General features: G+C 55.4%; 1 protein-coding gene across 6 annotated transcripts; it reads left to right on the plus strand.

Moving 5' to 3' along the window:
- The first annotated feature begins 374 nt into the window (after window positions 1–374).
- MYOZ3 (myozenin 3) lies at window positions 375–13904 on the plus strand. 6 transcript variants are annotated; one of them, XR_011389823.1, is made up of 9 exons: window positions 446–1106; window positions 2199–2244; window positions 2500–2561; window positions 6994–7148; window positions 8062–8115; window positions 8229–8394; window positions 8697–8859; window positions 11987–12624; window positions 12995–13904. XR_011389823.1 is itself a non-coding variant. In XM_008255267.4 (8 exons), the coding sequence occupies exons 3-8, from the start codon at window positions 2501–2503 to the stop codon at window positions 12153–12155; spliced, it is 768 nt and encodes a 255-aa protein (XP_008253489.3). In that variant the 5' UTR covers window positions 446–1106; window positions 2199–2244; window position 2500; the 3' UTR covers window positions 12156–13904. The 6 variants fall into 6 exon arrangements, 3 of the variants coding, with proteins under 3 accessions (XP_008253488.3, XP_008253489.3, XP_008253490.3); XR_011389824.1 differs by having other exon boundaries at window positions 507–1106; window positions 2176–2244; XR_011389822.1 differs by lacking the exon at window positions 2199–2244 and having other exon boundaries at window positions 375–1106.
- Window positions 13905–15480: the final 1576 nt, after the last annotated feature.

Here is a 15480-nt window from a genome sequence, read left to right on the forward strand (position 1 = left end):
CTCCATACCTTTCCCACGGGGCAGCCAGAGCCATCTTGGGGAAATGCCAGTCTGACCACGGCATCCCCGCAGCCCTTTACAAACACAGCTCCCGGTGCAGCATCGGCCCCGGCCCTCTACCTGGCCTCGACTCAGCACTGCCCCGCAGTCCCCAGCTCTGGCTCAGCTTGCCAACCCCCTGCCATCTTTTTCCTTTCTTTAAGGTTTAGTCCCTACCATCTTCACATGCATTCTGTCCCCCATCTGCAATGCCCCTGCCCCTTTGCTGCCCGGTAAAGCCCTGCTCATTCTTCATGGGAACCTGCCAACATCTCCTCCTCCGGGAAGCCTTCCCAATCCCCTTGGCCAGGCTGATAACACGTCCTCGACACCCCAGGCTCTCCGGAGAATCTCCCATGAGGCCACACCAAGTCTTGTTTATTGGGTTGGATCTGACTCCAGCCTGGCTGGGCTCCTTCAGGACGCAGTCCTGCCTCATTTATTTTCAGTCGGTGGAGAGAGGCTCTGAGAATGTGAGGAGGTGGGGAGAGGGAGGGAGAGGAGGAGGACGGAAGGAAAGAAGGCACTGACACAGGAAGAAAGGTAGTGAGAGAGAGAAGCAAAGATAGCGGGTGCAGGGGGAATCACCCATGCAGCCGTCCGTCCGTCGTCCACCCACCAGCTATCTAAGAAGGCGACAACAGCTAATGAGCGGAGTTTGAGCAGCCGCTGACTTGACATTTCCAGGTGACTTTTAGGCGTGCACATGGGAGTGTGCGTGCACACGGGAGTGCGCGTGCACACGTGATTGCGCGTGCACTTGTGGGCGCAAGCCTTCTGTCGGCAAGGGCCCGCTGCCGGGGCACCTGTCTTCCCTAGGGTCTGGTGCTTTTAGCATCTGGCCCCGGCTCCTATTGCAGCCCGAAATAAGGCTGTGACCCGCGACAAGGCAGGAACGATTCTCGCCAGCTGCAGCCAGAGAGGGCTGCCCACTGCTCACTGCCCGCTACCGCGGCGGCGACACAGCCACCAGCCGACGGTGAAACTCCGGCCTCCCGACAGAGGCGTCAGCCTCGGAGTTGTGACCCGCCCTCCTGCTCACGGTGGTGGTCTCCTCTTCCTCTCAGGTACCAGGATCCCAGGGGAGCTGGGGAATTGGGGGGGAGGCAGCAGAGGGGCCCGGCCAGTGTCCAGACGGCCCTTCCCCAGAGCGGAGGCAGGCCGCGCAGAGGATCCGGGGAGTCTGGGACCTCGTAGGGGTGTGGATCTTGGGTTGGGGGGAGGAGAACTCTAAGCTCTTGGCCACTCCACTCAAGTGGGATGGGGGGCTCGGACTGAAGGCGGGGGCGGCTGACAGCTCTGCTGGGGACTTCAGCAGCCTCCCCATCTGTCACTGAGGGGCCCTGCCCAGCATGGGGGATGTCTGTCAGCGGAGTGCTTCTAAGAAGAGATCTGTGCACTGTGCAGGCCTGGACAGCTTAGGACCCTCAGCCCACATGCACGCAGACTGCAGACACACTCGTGTTTGCCTCCGGCTCTAGGGGACTCAGGAATACCCTCAAGGCGATCCGTGAATTCCTACGACTTGGTCCAACCCCATTGTCCCACAGAGGGGGACAGAGGCTCAGAGCTGGAGAACGACTTGTTCCCAGTTAAGAGGAAGTCAGGGACGCCAAGGAATCGCAGGTCCCCAGCGAGCGCCCCTGGACCCCAGGTTCCACAGGGAGTGGGTATAGCAGTGGTACAGATGGAAGTGGACGTCTGGAAAAATCTGTAAGCAAAGGCAGGGGGGCAGAGGGCTGGGCACTGCCTCTTTTCCTGGGGGCAAGTTAGAGACCTGAGTCTGAGGCCTGCAAGGGCTCTCTGGGGCTTTGGACCTCGTTTTATTTATAAATCTCCTGGATTCCTGGAAAGTGCCTTGAGACCAGAGAGGGAGGAGGAGGACGGGAAAGAGAACACTGTGGAGGTAGAGCGGGGTGGGGGGAGAGAGAGAGGGTACCATTCCCCCACTGCTGCTGGGCCAGTCTGTGCCTCAAGCCTCAGGGCCAAGTCCTGGAGCCAAGAAGGCCCAGCAGAGCCCAGCAGAGCCCATCCTAACCCACGTCCCCTGCCCCTGACGAGATCTACCCTGGCTGGGCGATGACAATAGAACTTAGGACACCCCCCCCCCCAACTTCCCCATCCCCGATGTCCCAGGCACCTGCTGTCCTTCTGACCAGGGTGCCGGACCTGGACCAAGGCCTCAGAGTTCACGCTGTGCCGGAAGTAAGCATCCCTAGCAACGGGGACCCGGTTTGCGTGGCCTCTCCCCTCTCCCTTGCCCTTCCTGGGCCTCAGGCCCCTCTGCAGAGACCCCAAGGCTCTTCCTGCTCAGTTAGCCCTCGCCTGTCATCAGGGGGTGGGGGGCAGAGGGAAACTGTTTAGGGCCAGGGCTGGGTCAACCAAGAACTTGGATGGGTTCTGGGGAGGAGCTGGGGGGGGGGGTGGCCTGGCCCATTTGTGAGTATTCCTCTTCGACAGGATGATCCCCAAGGAGCAGAAAGGGCTGGCCATGTCTGCCCCGGGCGACCTCTCGGAACCAGGTAAGCTGGGCCCAGCCCGGTGCTTCTTACAAACCCTGTTCTCCCTTCTAATCTGTGGCTCCTCAGGCCTGCTGGCCCCAGGCCCAGCAAACAGGTGTGAGGCCAGCCCAGAGGAGCGCCTGTGGAACCTGCAGCCTGGGCTGGGGAACTTCCGGAGGCTCGAGGAGGGACCTTGTCCTGTGTCCGCAGAGCCAGGAGCTGCGGCTGCGTGACCCTAACTCCAGCTAAGGCCTGACGTCGGCCCCAAGTTGAATTCTGAGGGCATCTACATGGCAGGGGCTGGGGGGCCCGCACTCCACGCTGGGCTCTGCAGGCTGCTTCCGTGCCCTTCAGCAGCACAGCCCAGACTTCCGCCTGTCTCATGCGGCACCTCTGCCTGCCTCCCCCCCCCCCCGGCTTGCCCGGCGTCCATTGGTTCGCCGTGGGATACATATCTGCCAATCTCTAATGCTGGATGTGAAACCCATCTCCAGGGCAGGGAAGTCTTGGGTGGTATCCTTGGGAGTTCAGCCCCAGGGGTCCCGTGCCCATGCCTCATTGAGGGGTGCTCTCAGAAGGGAAGTGAGGGCAGGAGAAAATGCTGAGCCAGGCCGGGCTTGGCTGTAGTTCAAGTTCAGCCTGACCCCTGTGGGGGACTGCAGAGCATCACAGAACCCATTCTGCCAAGGCAAGGGGGCCATGGGCAGCTGCTTCCATGCCACTGAGCAGGTCTCTGCAGAAGGTCATGGTTAGGATCTGTGGGCCACCAATAACAGAGTCAGGGCAGCATCTAGCACAGGGTGCACCCCGGGGTCGCACGATCGTAAACACCCTCGGGTATATGTCTTTGGGTATGTTTACTCAACTTGCACTCCGAGAATGCGTTCCTAGACGGAGGCGGGTTTTATCGTTTCTGTTGTCAGTGTTGAGCGCAGTTCACCTGCATGGTGTTTGAGATTATGAGGTGGGGGCAAGGGCCTGGTGAGGCATTTAGGTAAAACCATCCCTGCTGGTAATTACGCAATGCACTTTCTGGTATAAAAAGAACCCTGTCAACAATTTCCAGCCCTCCTTCTTCCTATGTTTCCTAAGTAGTCACCGCTAATATTAGACATGTCTGCTACTGTTTCCGATGCACCTACAGATACCTACATATATATAGGCATGTATAAATAGGCTCTTAGAATACACAGCCTTCTCAAAGGACTTTCCCCTCTACTTAACCTACAGCGGGTTTCTTTCTGTTCTTAGCATGTGGAAAGGGCTCTTTCTACATTTGTTCAAAGAATTTAAAAAATCCTTTTTTAAAAAAGTGACTGCTTAGGACATCACTGAATAGAATGACTCAGAGCACCCCAGTGGCCCAGGTGCTGACGGGAGCCCCCCTTCCCCTAGCCCAGTCCATCCTCTGGCCCACGGCACTGCCTTCCATGACCTTGGCAAGCCCGCTCCTCTTTCCTCGAACCTCCAATACCTCTTGCTGCTAACGACCTTGCTTCTTTTCACCGAGGAAAATCCAGTAACGGACGGACAACATGTGCAGCCCCACCTGCCACAGCTGCCCACCTGCTCGCGTCCAAGCCTGGGCGCTCAGTCTTCCTTCCCCAGAGACTTGGCAAAACCCCCTCACACCTGTCTGGTGCCAGCCCTTCTAGCTGCGTACCAGACACCCTGCCCCTTCAAGGACAGTCCTTCAGCCATTTCTGTCAAATGTTCCCATCAGCCAACACACCTGCTGTCAGTTCTCTTTACAGACAGACAGAGCCCTCTCGATCTCACAGCTGCCTCCAGCCGTGGTCATTTAAAGCCCAGACTTCTCAACGCAGTTATCCTTTCCTTCCCATCCTCTCTCTCGTTAACACATTATGATGTCAATTTCCAAACACAGGCAGAAGTAGGTAGTTCAAGTCCCCAGGGCTCCTGTCTTTCTTCCTGGATTCCAAAGTTAATACCAAAGGACATGTTGTTTCATTCCCCCAAATTCTTCAGAATGCATCAACAAGGATAATAAGGACTTTCTTTACATTCTACAAGGGTATTTGCACAGAGAACATAAATAGCAAAAATGGATTTAATACCACCTAATAAGCAGTACCACATTTAGCTCCTTCCGATTTTCTAGTTTGGGTTAATCAGGATCAAAAAGGGCTTGTGTGTGTGTGTGTGTGTGTGTGTGTGTGTGTGACAGGCAGAGTTAGACAGTGAGAAACAGAAAAGCCTTCCTTCCATTGGCTCACCCCCCAAAATGGCCGCTATGGCGGGCACACTGTGCTGATCCGAAGCCAGGAGCCAGGTGCTTCCTCCTGGTCTCCCATGCGGGTACAGGAGCCCAGTGGCCATCCTCCATTGCCTTCCTGGGCCACAGCAGAGAGCTGGACTGGAAGAGGAGCAACCGGGACAGAATCCAGCGCCCCATCCGGGACTAGAACCCAGGGTACTGGCGCCGCAGGCGGAGGGTTAGCCAAGTGAGCCACGGCACTGGCCTAGGGCTATCATTCATTTTTAGTTGGCTGCTAGGTTTCTGAAATACCCTTTATGCTAAAGCAGCCTCCCTCCCCTTTCTTCCACGTCATTCACTTGTGGAAGAAAACAGGCCAGTTGCCGCGTGGAATGTTCCCTATCCTGGATCTGACTCAGGCTTGCTTTGGTTATGCCAGAAATTGTTCCTCTGGCCCTTTTCTCCTGAACCCTCTCCGATCAGGCTCTCACACCCAAATGTGTCACAGCAACTGCTTTAGTGCAAATTACCGCTGTCCCCACGGTACGCACCGTGGCCGCCACTCTCAGTGCCTGCCTCTGTTGTGGGTCCCTCCACCATCCCTGCACTGTTCGGGGCGCTCTGCAGGGCGTCTCCCTCTTCAGGTTTCCTCCTATCTCCCATCCAGGCTCTGGGCTGGCTCCCCCCTCCTCCAGCTTAGAGTCGGAGGCCCCCTGGCTCAGTCTTGCTGTACTCCCATTTCTTGCTGACCTCATCCAGCTCAAAACAGCATCTAGAGGGCTGGGATGTGAACTCAGCGTCTCTGATTTTAGAGGCGGACGGTGCAGGGCAGCTGCCTCACCCAACAGCCCTCCCCACCCAGGTCCTCACCACGCCAGCACACATCACCCCGTCCTCCAAAGCCTTCCTTGTTGGTCATATGTACAAGCCAGCATTTTACTGGGCTGGGGGAAACACTCAGGTGAGACATGGGTCCCAAACCACCAGCCCCGGAAGTCCTCTCAATGGCTACAATGCCTAGTCCTAAGCATGAGAGGAGAAGAAACATCATGGAAAACACCACCACCAATAAGCACTGTCTACAAGCTCCCAGGGGTGCCCGCTGCTTCCCTCCAGACCCATTTCCACCCATACATCCAGCTCCGTCCTCAGCGTCTCCACCTGGAAGTCTGCAGGCGCTGCCAAACTCATGTGTTCATGTTTAGAGACGATGAGCAGAGCTTCATGCAGACCAGATATTCAATGCAACACACGTGCGTGCCCTTGGAAAGGTGGAGATGGTGAACTCATAAAACCAAGTTACAAACACAAACGCCGTGAGTTCATTTTGGGTACAAAGTCATCTATGAGGAGCCAGCCTCAAGGCATGGTGGGTTAAGCTGCCACCTGAGATGCCAGCAACCTATTAAGAGTGCCCATTCGGGTCTCGGCTGCTCCACTTCTGATCCAGCTCCCTGGTAATGTGCCTGGGAAAGCGGCGGAAGATGGCCAAGTCTCTGTGTCTGTCTGTCTCTCTCTGTTACCCTGCCTTTCACATAAAATAAATCCTTAAAACCCAAGTCCCACAAGAGTGAACAGCACAGAAAAAGAGAAAGCACGTATGCTAAGGTATTGCTGGTGGTGTTGTCTGGGTGGTGGACAGCGGCATTTCTCTTCTGTTTTCTTCAATCTGCATTTTCTAACTGTCCTCTGTATACACATATGCCATTTGTGTAACACTGAAAGACCATTTTAAATCAACAGGACACATATCCAAAACCAAACTTCTGATCTTTCCCCAAAAGAACATGTCCTCCCTTGGTCTTCCCGGTCTCGGCGAGTGGGTGTGCCCCCTTCCCAGTGGCTCCAGCCTGACACCTTGCAGTCTGCCCTCCAGCCCTCACCCCCAGGCCCCCGGTTTACCTGGAGCAAACATCCAGATGTGGCCACCGCTCACTCCCTCGGCCACTGTGCATAGGAGCCGCATAGCAAAGTCCTGGGCCTAAGAGCTTCCCAAACTACAGCCTCCCTCCCTGCCCCCCCGCCCCCCCAGTGGCCAAAGTCTCGTGTGCTGTTTTCCCCCAGCAAGTGGGCCACGTTTCAGAGTAATGACTTCCGGGGTCAAATGTTTGCGTGGCAGAAACAGGTGTTTTCACGAGCAAGCCCTGATGCCTGGAGGCTTGAGGACGTGGCCTGGAGTGCCTGGGGCGGGTGGTGAGGCCTCGCTGTGGACCCCGCCCTGGCCTCTCCTTGCAGTGCCCTTGCTGGACCTGGGCAAGAAGCTGAGCGTGCCCCAGGACCTGATGATAGAAGAGCTGTCACTCCGCAACAACCGGGGGTCCCTCCTCTTCCAGAAGAGGCAGCGCCGTGTGCAGAGGTTCACCTTTGAGCTTCCAGACAGCCAGCGGCTGGTGAGTCAGCCTGCCCTGTGCTCTGGGGGAAACTGAGGCCAGGGAGAGCCTGGTGAGCACCTCTGGCCTCTGGTGGGGCCCTCGAGCTCCAGCTGGGGAGACGGTGATGTTCCCACAGGTCGAGCGTCTGCTTTGCTGGGTGATTCTTGGGCTGTGTGAGGCTTTAGCCTCTCTCCACTGATACAAAGCCCAGGGTGGGCTGGGTGGGACGGGAGGAAGGACGGGACTCTGCCTCCTGCTAAAAAGGCTGGAAACCAGTCGAGAACAGGGGCTGAATTTACAGCAGGCAGGGCTTAGCTTTGAACTTGGCCTAGCATGGAAAATGCAGCAAGGATGGGTTTCCCCTGGCTGCAGAAATGGACAGCAGCTTCAACTACTTCTAAAGAAAGTGGGGGTATTACAGCCATATATGGCTTCGGCTCCCATCCGCTCTGCATAGGAAAGAACCCAGAGAACAAACATGGCAACACACCTCCCTCTGCTAGGGCCTAAGCAAGGTTGGCTTCTCCCCTCATTTCATGCTGCGAGATCCATATCATCACCACCACCACCACCACCATCATCATCCCCATGTATACAGAGGGAAATCAAGGCTCAGAGACGTGAAATATCTCACCCAGACTTGGTACAATAGCAGTCAGCATAAACGCTGGTATCTTCAAAAAGTGAGTGGACAATGGGTGCTTTGAAAAGGAAAAAAAAAAAAAAAAACTACACATGGATTTCAAATTATTGTACACGGAAATAAATGTATCCTTTAACCCCGATTGCCCGGGAAACTGTTGGAAGCATGTCTCTGTTAGCTCATCAGCCACCCCCTGGGGGATCTTGTCCTTTCTGCCTCTTTTGGTGGAGGGAGAACCTGGGTGCCCTTCCCCCCTGAGCCTCCTGCGGTCCATTTGCCCCCTCACAGAGCCTGGCTGGAAGCGCCAAGAGGAAGGCGCTTGGAACAGCGGAGCCCGGGACGGTGAGTGCTGGGTTAGACTCCGCCCAAAGGGACGCTTGGGGAAGGGGCGCCGCCGCGGGCAGGGGAGGGAGTGGTCGGCCACGGCTTTTCTGAGCGCCCGCCCCCGTGCTCAGGTCGCCAACTGCCTCGAGGGGCAGAGCTACCGCTCGGAGCTGCACGTCTTCCCGGGCTCTCCCGGGGGCCTGGACGACACCCACGGCACGGCCGCCCTAGTGGAGAACGCCCGCGGCACGGCCGCCCTGGCGGAGAGCGCCCGCAACCCCAGCGCCCTGGCCCCAGGTGAGTGGGTGAGCCTGGCGTGGGGCAGTGGATGGGGTTGCCCAGGGATCGTCCGATCCAGCCTGGTCGCCCACGCCCCATGGGCTGGAGCACAAGTTCGAAGGGGGCGTCCACGGCCACACGGCGAGTCTGGGTCCCGCCAGCTGACCTTGGGTGCCATGGAAGAGTCCCCCTTACTGGCGCGACATCGATACCCCATCCCCGACTTCTCTCGTCCTGGGAGTGAGGACGGCAGCGAGGCCAAGGGGTACGGAGCCCGCGCGCCCCCTTCCGCCAACCCCACACAGCCGCTCCTTGCGCAGGCTACTCCGAGCCACTGAAGGGCGTCCCGCCGGAGAAGTTCAATCACACGGCCATCCCCAAGGGCTATCGCTGCCCGTGGCAGGAGTTCATCAGCTACCGAGACTACCTGGGCGACAGCAGCAGTCACACCCTCAGCCCAGCCAGCTACCGCAATTTCAACAAGTAAGGCCGCACGGGGAGGGCTGGGCAGGTGCTGTTGGCCAAGATGAGTAGAACAGGTTCTTGTCTGGGTGCCAGAAGGAATTCAGACGCGAGACAGAGGGGAATGGTGAGCGAGGTGGCCAAGTGTCCAGGAGTAGCGTGGCCGTCGAGACAGATGGGCACCTGTCCAGCTGGAGCCTGGGAGAGGGCCAGGTCATTCAGACTGGGGAGAGCAAGGTTAGGTAGTTGGATGGGGACAATCCACTTGGCAGGCAGGGCAGGCTAGGAGTATTCAGACTGGGGCTTCTAAGGGAAGGGGGCCGGGTCTTTCTGCTTCCCCTCCTCCCTCTTCTCCTGGCCACAAGGTTGCTGGGTGTGAGCTAGGTGAAATTCCTCCTACGGTTTGTCACCCAGTGTTAGCAGACTGGGTAGCCCACCCTGACAGAGGAGATTCCCCCAGGAGCCTTCCTTGGGGGAAGACTTGGGGCACCTGTAAAGCTGCATAGGTATGGGCAGGACTTGTGCAAAGTACCGGGCTCTTCCGCACGCACAGGCCAGTGTAACTTCCTACCTCACAGTGCCCACGCATCGTCCTCTGCAGGGGAAGGGACAGGAGCCCAGGAACGAACAAACTGCGGAATCGGGAGACAAGAAGGGGGCGGAGTGGGGGGCTCGTCGCTTGGACGACCCAGAGCCCCTGGCTGCCTCTCGACCTCTTCCAAGGTCCTGTCTTTCCCCCAGGCAGGCAGGCAGCTGGCTCTCTCCAGAGCTAGGCCAGCCCAGCCTCTCCTTATGTCACCAACTGGGGTGGGGGGGGGGGCCATTTGGATATTTACAACCTCGCTACTCAGGGGTCAGTACAAAATTGTGAACTTAAACATTAGGCTGCTACCGTCGTGTCGAATTTCCAGTCCCCTCTGCGGTTGCCTTGGCAGGGCCAGACCAAATGACTGGGAGGGGAGAGCTTGTTTGGCCCGCAGGCGGGATGTTCCCCGACCCCTCCCTCGCCCCAGAAACTGGTTAAACAGAAGAGTGGCAGGAAACCACTGGAGTGGCTGGTACTGGTTTAAAGCCTGGGGCCTCAACAAAGGGTTAAATACAGACGCCAGGTCTTGGGCAAGCGACAGCCTCTCTGAGCCTCTTGCCTCAGCTATAGCGGAGACTTGTAGAAAAGCCATCTGATGGCTATGAGCAGGACACAGCAGCCACAAAGTTGCCAATAAGACACTCTCAACAAACAGCAGTTACTGTTGTTATTACCACTTGTAGGCTGAACGGATGATGAAGGCAGAAGCTCATGGAGAACCCGAGAGACATCACTCTAGTGCTGTGATCCGGGGGCCTGAGAACACATCGCAGGCGTCCAGAGGGAGGCTGGCGCTGGAGGAGGAGGGCCTTGGGCAGGGGACACATTTCAGCTGCAGTTGGCTTCCCCCCTCTGAGGCTATTTTAGGTTGCAGGAAGCAAGGGAAGGGGTCCTGAGAGAGGAGGCCACCGTCCAGCTCTTCTGGCACCTGCTCAGACCACACGGGGAGACCGCATCTGCCTGACAGAGACAGATGGGTGGGCTCCAGGCCCTGGCTGGCCCTGGACGCCCGGCCTTGTGAGGAAGGGCTGAAGGAGCTGGGGGCTGGGGATGGGAGGGGATCGGCCTTGGAAGGGACAGCTCAGGATGGACGTGACTGCCCCCAGGCTGTGAACAGCCAGGGAAGAGTGGGCCCCACAGGCACTGTGTGAGCCTCGAGCTAAGAGCTCCTAGCAGACGCCCTGGAGTTCCCACCAGGGGCAGCTTCCCTGTCTGTCCTTCTGGTCCTCAGACCCTGCCTGCCCAGCCTTGGAAAGCCCTTGGCAGCCCCGCAGCCCTGGGCAGCCAGCTTCTATGCTGGCCGCTTCAGGTTGCATCTGCACCCACGTCATGCCACACATATGACAGGCGCTCTACATTCCCACCAGCAGCGGGAGGGTCCTGGGAGCCCTGAGCCTAGACCTCTCCTGAGACAGAAAGGACAACTGAGGTGCAAGGGCAGGAACAGCAGTGTTGGTGGCCACGAGGGCCCGGAGTCCAAGGCTCTGGGCTCCCAGTCAAGGGCTTGTCAACTGTGAGGCCTGCACGGCTTGGACACTGCCCAGCCTGCTCCCGCAGGGCCTGGCTGTCTCCACCAGAGCTGGGGTGGTCTCAGCTGCAAGGCTGCCTGGCTTGCAGGAACCCAGGAACCAGGCCAGGCTTGCTTGCTTCCTCCAGAAGTCTCTGGCTGCAGGAAAAACACTCCTCAAGCAATTTTTAAAAATATTTTCCTCAAATTAAAAAAAAGGCTTTAAAATCATACACATATTGTCTCTTAAAAAAAATTCAGCAATTGCAAATGCAGTTCACTACCCTGCAATCGGGTTCCCTCCCCAAAGGCAGCGCCATTGGCAGACTGTGTGCGTGCAGGACATTTTGTACAGCCAGTGGCATAGCTACTGGAGACACTGTACTGCGTGTGTGTTCTTTTTTTTTTTGTCTTTTCCACAAAACCTCACGCTTTGGGGATCTCCACATTAGTGCATACAGATCTAGAGCTGCTGTGTGGCATCCGCCACATGCTGTGCTCTTTGTCACCCGCGTGCTGCTCGTGGCTTTTGCCTCGGGCGTACATGCCTGTGCCTCCCCACGCTGCAAGCTCAGAGGTGGAGCTGCTGGGGAACAGAGTGCACGCATTTCCAGATGAAAAAGATCCTGCCGAGCTGTCCTCCGACCCAGGCAGCAGCACCAGAGGACCCAGATTGACAGCCAAGGAGTGCCCCCACCCACCTCACCCACTTCGCCCCCTTTCCCAGTGATTCCAATTTGCTGGCCTTAAGGCAAATCCCCTCTTCCTGCTTCGATTTGAGTTGGTTGTTCCAAGCTGCGGAAGGGTGACAAGTAGAAGGGACAACTTTCTACGACAAGCCAATTGAAACACTGGAAACGCCACACCTCTGCCTAAGCAACAAGCCGTGGCCACTAGGGGCAGGCAGGGAACGGGCAGCGCTGGAGAATCCCATTGCACAAGGCACACACCTTGCTGGGTTGAAGGGCACCGAGGCCCACACGTGGGGACCGCAGGGCAGGGTCCTGCCGCCTCTTCCCACACAGCTCACGTCTCCTGCTACTCTCTTTCCCCAGGACCCCGGTGCCATTTGGAGGACCCCTCGTGGGGGAGGCCATCCCCAGGGCAGGCACCCCTTTTGTCCCAGAGCCCTTCAATGGCTTGGAGCTCCTCCGCCTCAGACCCAGCTTCAACAGAGTGGCCCAGGGCTGGGTCCGCAACCTCCCGGAGTCTGAGGAGCTGTAGCCTCAGCCTGGATCTTCTACACCCCCCGCTCAGGGCTTGGGCAACCTCTGCAGCCAAGACTTGCAGACAGTACTTTGCGGTTTATGAAGAGCCTGCGCATGTAAAACCTGATCGCACATGGCCTTGAAGGCCCCAGATGTAGCCATGCTTCGAAATCCCTTGGGGAAACTGTTCCTGATTCGGGTTCTGGCCTGCCCTAGCCTTGCTGCATCAGCGCCTCCCAGGCAGGGGAGTCTGTAACAGTACTCCAGGTTGTGTCCTTAGCAACCCACAGCCATGCCTTGGCTCCTCCCTGCTCCAGCAGCTCACACTCCCCCAGGTGCAGGGTGCTCCCTAGTAGTCCATCTACCTGTGCATACCTCTGATGATTAGAAAGTCTTGCTTTTTATTTAAACATTTACTGAGTATCTACTGTGTGTGAGACCATCTGCCAAGCCCAGGCCCCAAGGAGGAAAAGAGAAAGGGGAGGGCCGGCACCGCGGCTCACTAGGCTAATCCTCCGCCTAGCGGCGCCGGCACACCAAGTTCTAGTCCCGGTCGGGGCGCCGGATTCTGTCCCAGTTACCCCTCTTCCAGGCCAGCTCTCTGCTGTGGCCAGGGAGTGCAGTGGAGGATGGCCCAGGTGCTTGGGCCCTGCACCCCATGGGAGACCAGGAAAAGCACCTGGCTCCTGGCTCCTGGCTCCTGCCATAGGATCAGCGCGGTGCGCCGGCCGCAGCGCACTGGCCGCGGCGGCCATTGGAGGGTGAACCAACGGCAAAGGAAGATCTTTCTCTCTGTCTGTCTCTCTCACTGTCCACTCTGCCTGACAAAATAAATAAATAAATAAGAAAGGGGAGACAGATCTGTAAGGCAACAGATCATCTGAATTGTTCCTAAAATGTGCTACTGCCATCCAAGGAACAGTGTTATAGGGCAGAGGCAAAGTGCCTGGGTGTGGGGTGGGAAGCTTCCCAGAGGTGGAGGGGGACCCTGGAGGCAGAGTCTATAAGAAGAAGAGAGAGGGTGTGATGGCGAGGGCCCTCCTGGCAAGTGGACTAGCAGGTGCAGAGGTGCGGAGCTGAGCCCAGGTGCAGGGGTTGTGGAGAAGGGATGGTATTAGAGGCGTCACAGTGGGATGGGTTTTCCTAAGTGGGGACATTTCAGTGATGGTCCCGCTGGTGGCTGTGTAGGGCACAGGTTGGAGAGGAGGAATGCCAGAGCCGGAAGTCTGAAAGGGATGAGGTCACGGGGATGGAGAGAGGGGCCATCCTGCTGGACACCTTCCAGGACAGGTGCAAAGTGGGGGCATCATAAAGGCTCCTTTCCACCTGCCATTCTGAGCGGGCCCTTTAGCTCAAGTGAAGATGGCGGTGATGATGGTGATGGAGGAGGAGGAAAGGGGAAGGAGAGAAAATGAAGATGATGACAGTAGCTGTGTGCTGAGTGTCTCAGCACCTGCGCTGACAGTAAGCGCTGCACATACCCAGCACAGACACCTACCTGCCCACCCTCCTGCCTCTGCCCGGCCCTCCCAGCAGAGGTAACTACTGGCAACAGTTTGGTCCTTTTGAAATCTAGAATTATTTGAATAGGTAGATAAGTGCATGCATATAGATGCACAGGTGCCTGGGGATGTCTCGGTTTTAATGGAATCATGCTGTATGAACCCTTGTGTGTCTTCTTTATTCAGCCATAAGTAAAATTTGGATTCTGAAAAAGCAGATACATTAACCTTTACCAGTCCTTTATATAAAACTCCATTCTTTAGCCTGTTTTTGTTCTTTCTGTAAATGAAATTAGAGTGACAAGGAAATGAAAAAGACCAAGAACAGCCACAGTGTTAAGAAACCCACCATTAGACATAGCCGCAATGAACAAGAATGAATTACAGGGGCATGCAACAACATGGGTGTACCTCAGTAAGCTGGGGATAAGCAAAGGCAGGCAAATGAACACACCCATGGGACCTGGTACAGGGAGTGTTTATAATCAAAGTCAGAATGGTGGTAACTTTGGGAGAAGGGAAGGGCTTGTGACTCTGAAGGGACACATACAATTTTGGGGTAATTAGAGAACTGTATTTCTAGACCTGGGTGACTGTTACAGAGATGTCCATTTTAAAATATTCAAGTTAGACAAATGTGAGCGTGATGCCATTTCCTGCATATGTGTTATAGCTTACCAAAATAATCATTTTTAAACAGTTAATGAACAGGTTAATATCGGTTAGGCACTCCCAGAGAGAATAAGTAAAAGTGCCCATAAAGCATTATAGAGGTAAAAAGATGGAAGACCTGAGCAAAGTTCAAAGTAACAGAGAATAAAATGGAAATATCTCACTGCAAATAGCAATACTTTATAGCAACAATAGGAAAATATATTTAAGGAGAGTGAAATTAATAGATTTTCAGATAAATAAGTATTAAGAGAGCTTTCCATTAATTCCTGAAAGAACTACAAAAGAACATGTTAGAACCCAGAAGTACAAAATCTAAGAAGCCATGGTGAGCAGAACATCTGATAAAAATGTGAGTAAGTAGGGCCAGCCACTGTGGCATAGAAGGTTAAGCCTCCGCCTGTGGCACCAGCATCCCATATGGACACAGGTTCAAGTCCCTACTGCTCCACTTCCCATCCAGCTCCCTGCTAATGCACCTGGGAAAGCAGCAATAGATGGCACAAGTGCTCGGGCCCGGCATCTACGTGGGAGACCCGGGGAAGCGCCTGGCTCCTCGCTTTGGCCTGGCCCAGCCCCTGCCGTTGTGCCCATTTGGGGGAGTGAACTAATGGATGGAAGCTCTCTCTCTCTCTCTTTCCCCTTCTCTCTCTGTATCTCTGCCTTTCAAATAAATAATAAATCTTTTAAGAAAATATGAGTAAGCCCCAATAAATTTAGTCATTACAATGGAATGCAGGAAGGATGAAAAAGAAATAAAGGCACAAAAAATAAAGTGCTATGTTTTAACAATATATTTAAAAGGACAAGACTTACCAGTTTAAAGATGAAGACTCACAGATTAGATAAAAACTTCTTTTAGCTCTGAGCTATTTACAAGCAGAATTCCTAAAAATATGAGGAATTAATGAAATGAAAAAAAGTTATACCAGTTAAGTGCTATCCAAAAGAAATGTGCTCCAGCCACATTAACATCGGACCAAGTAGACTGCGGCCAAAAGCCTTGCTGTGATAAAGAGGGTCCTCACAGGAGGATAAATCTGAAAGCATGAAGGAACACCTTTCAGTGACTGATGGATTATCAAACCAATTGAGGAGAGATACAGAAGATCTGAACAAAAAGTACTAATTAGAGAACACATGACCTCAATTTCAACTACATAGAAC

This window comes from Oryctolagus cuniculus, chromosome 6 (genome assembly GCF_964237555.1).
Source record: "Oryctolagus cuniculus chromosome 6, mOryCun1.1, whole genome shotgun sequence".
NCBI lineage: Eukaryota > Metazoa > Chordata > Mammalia > Lagomorpha > Leporidae > Oryctolagus > Oryctolagus cuniculus.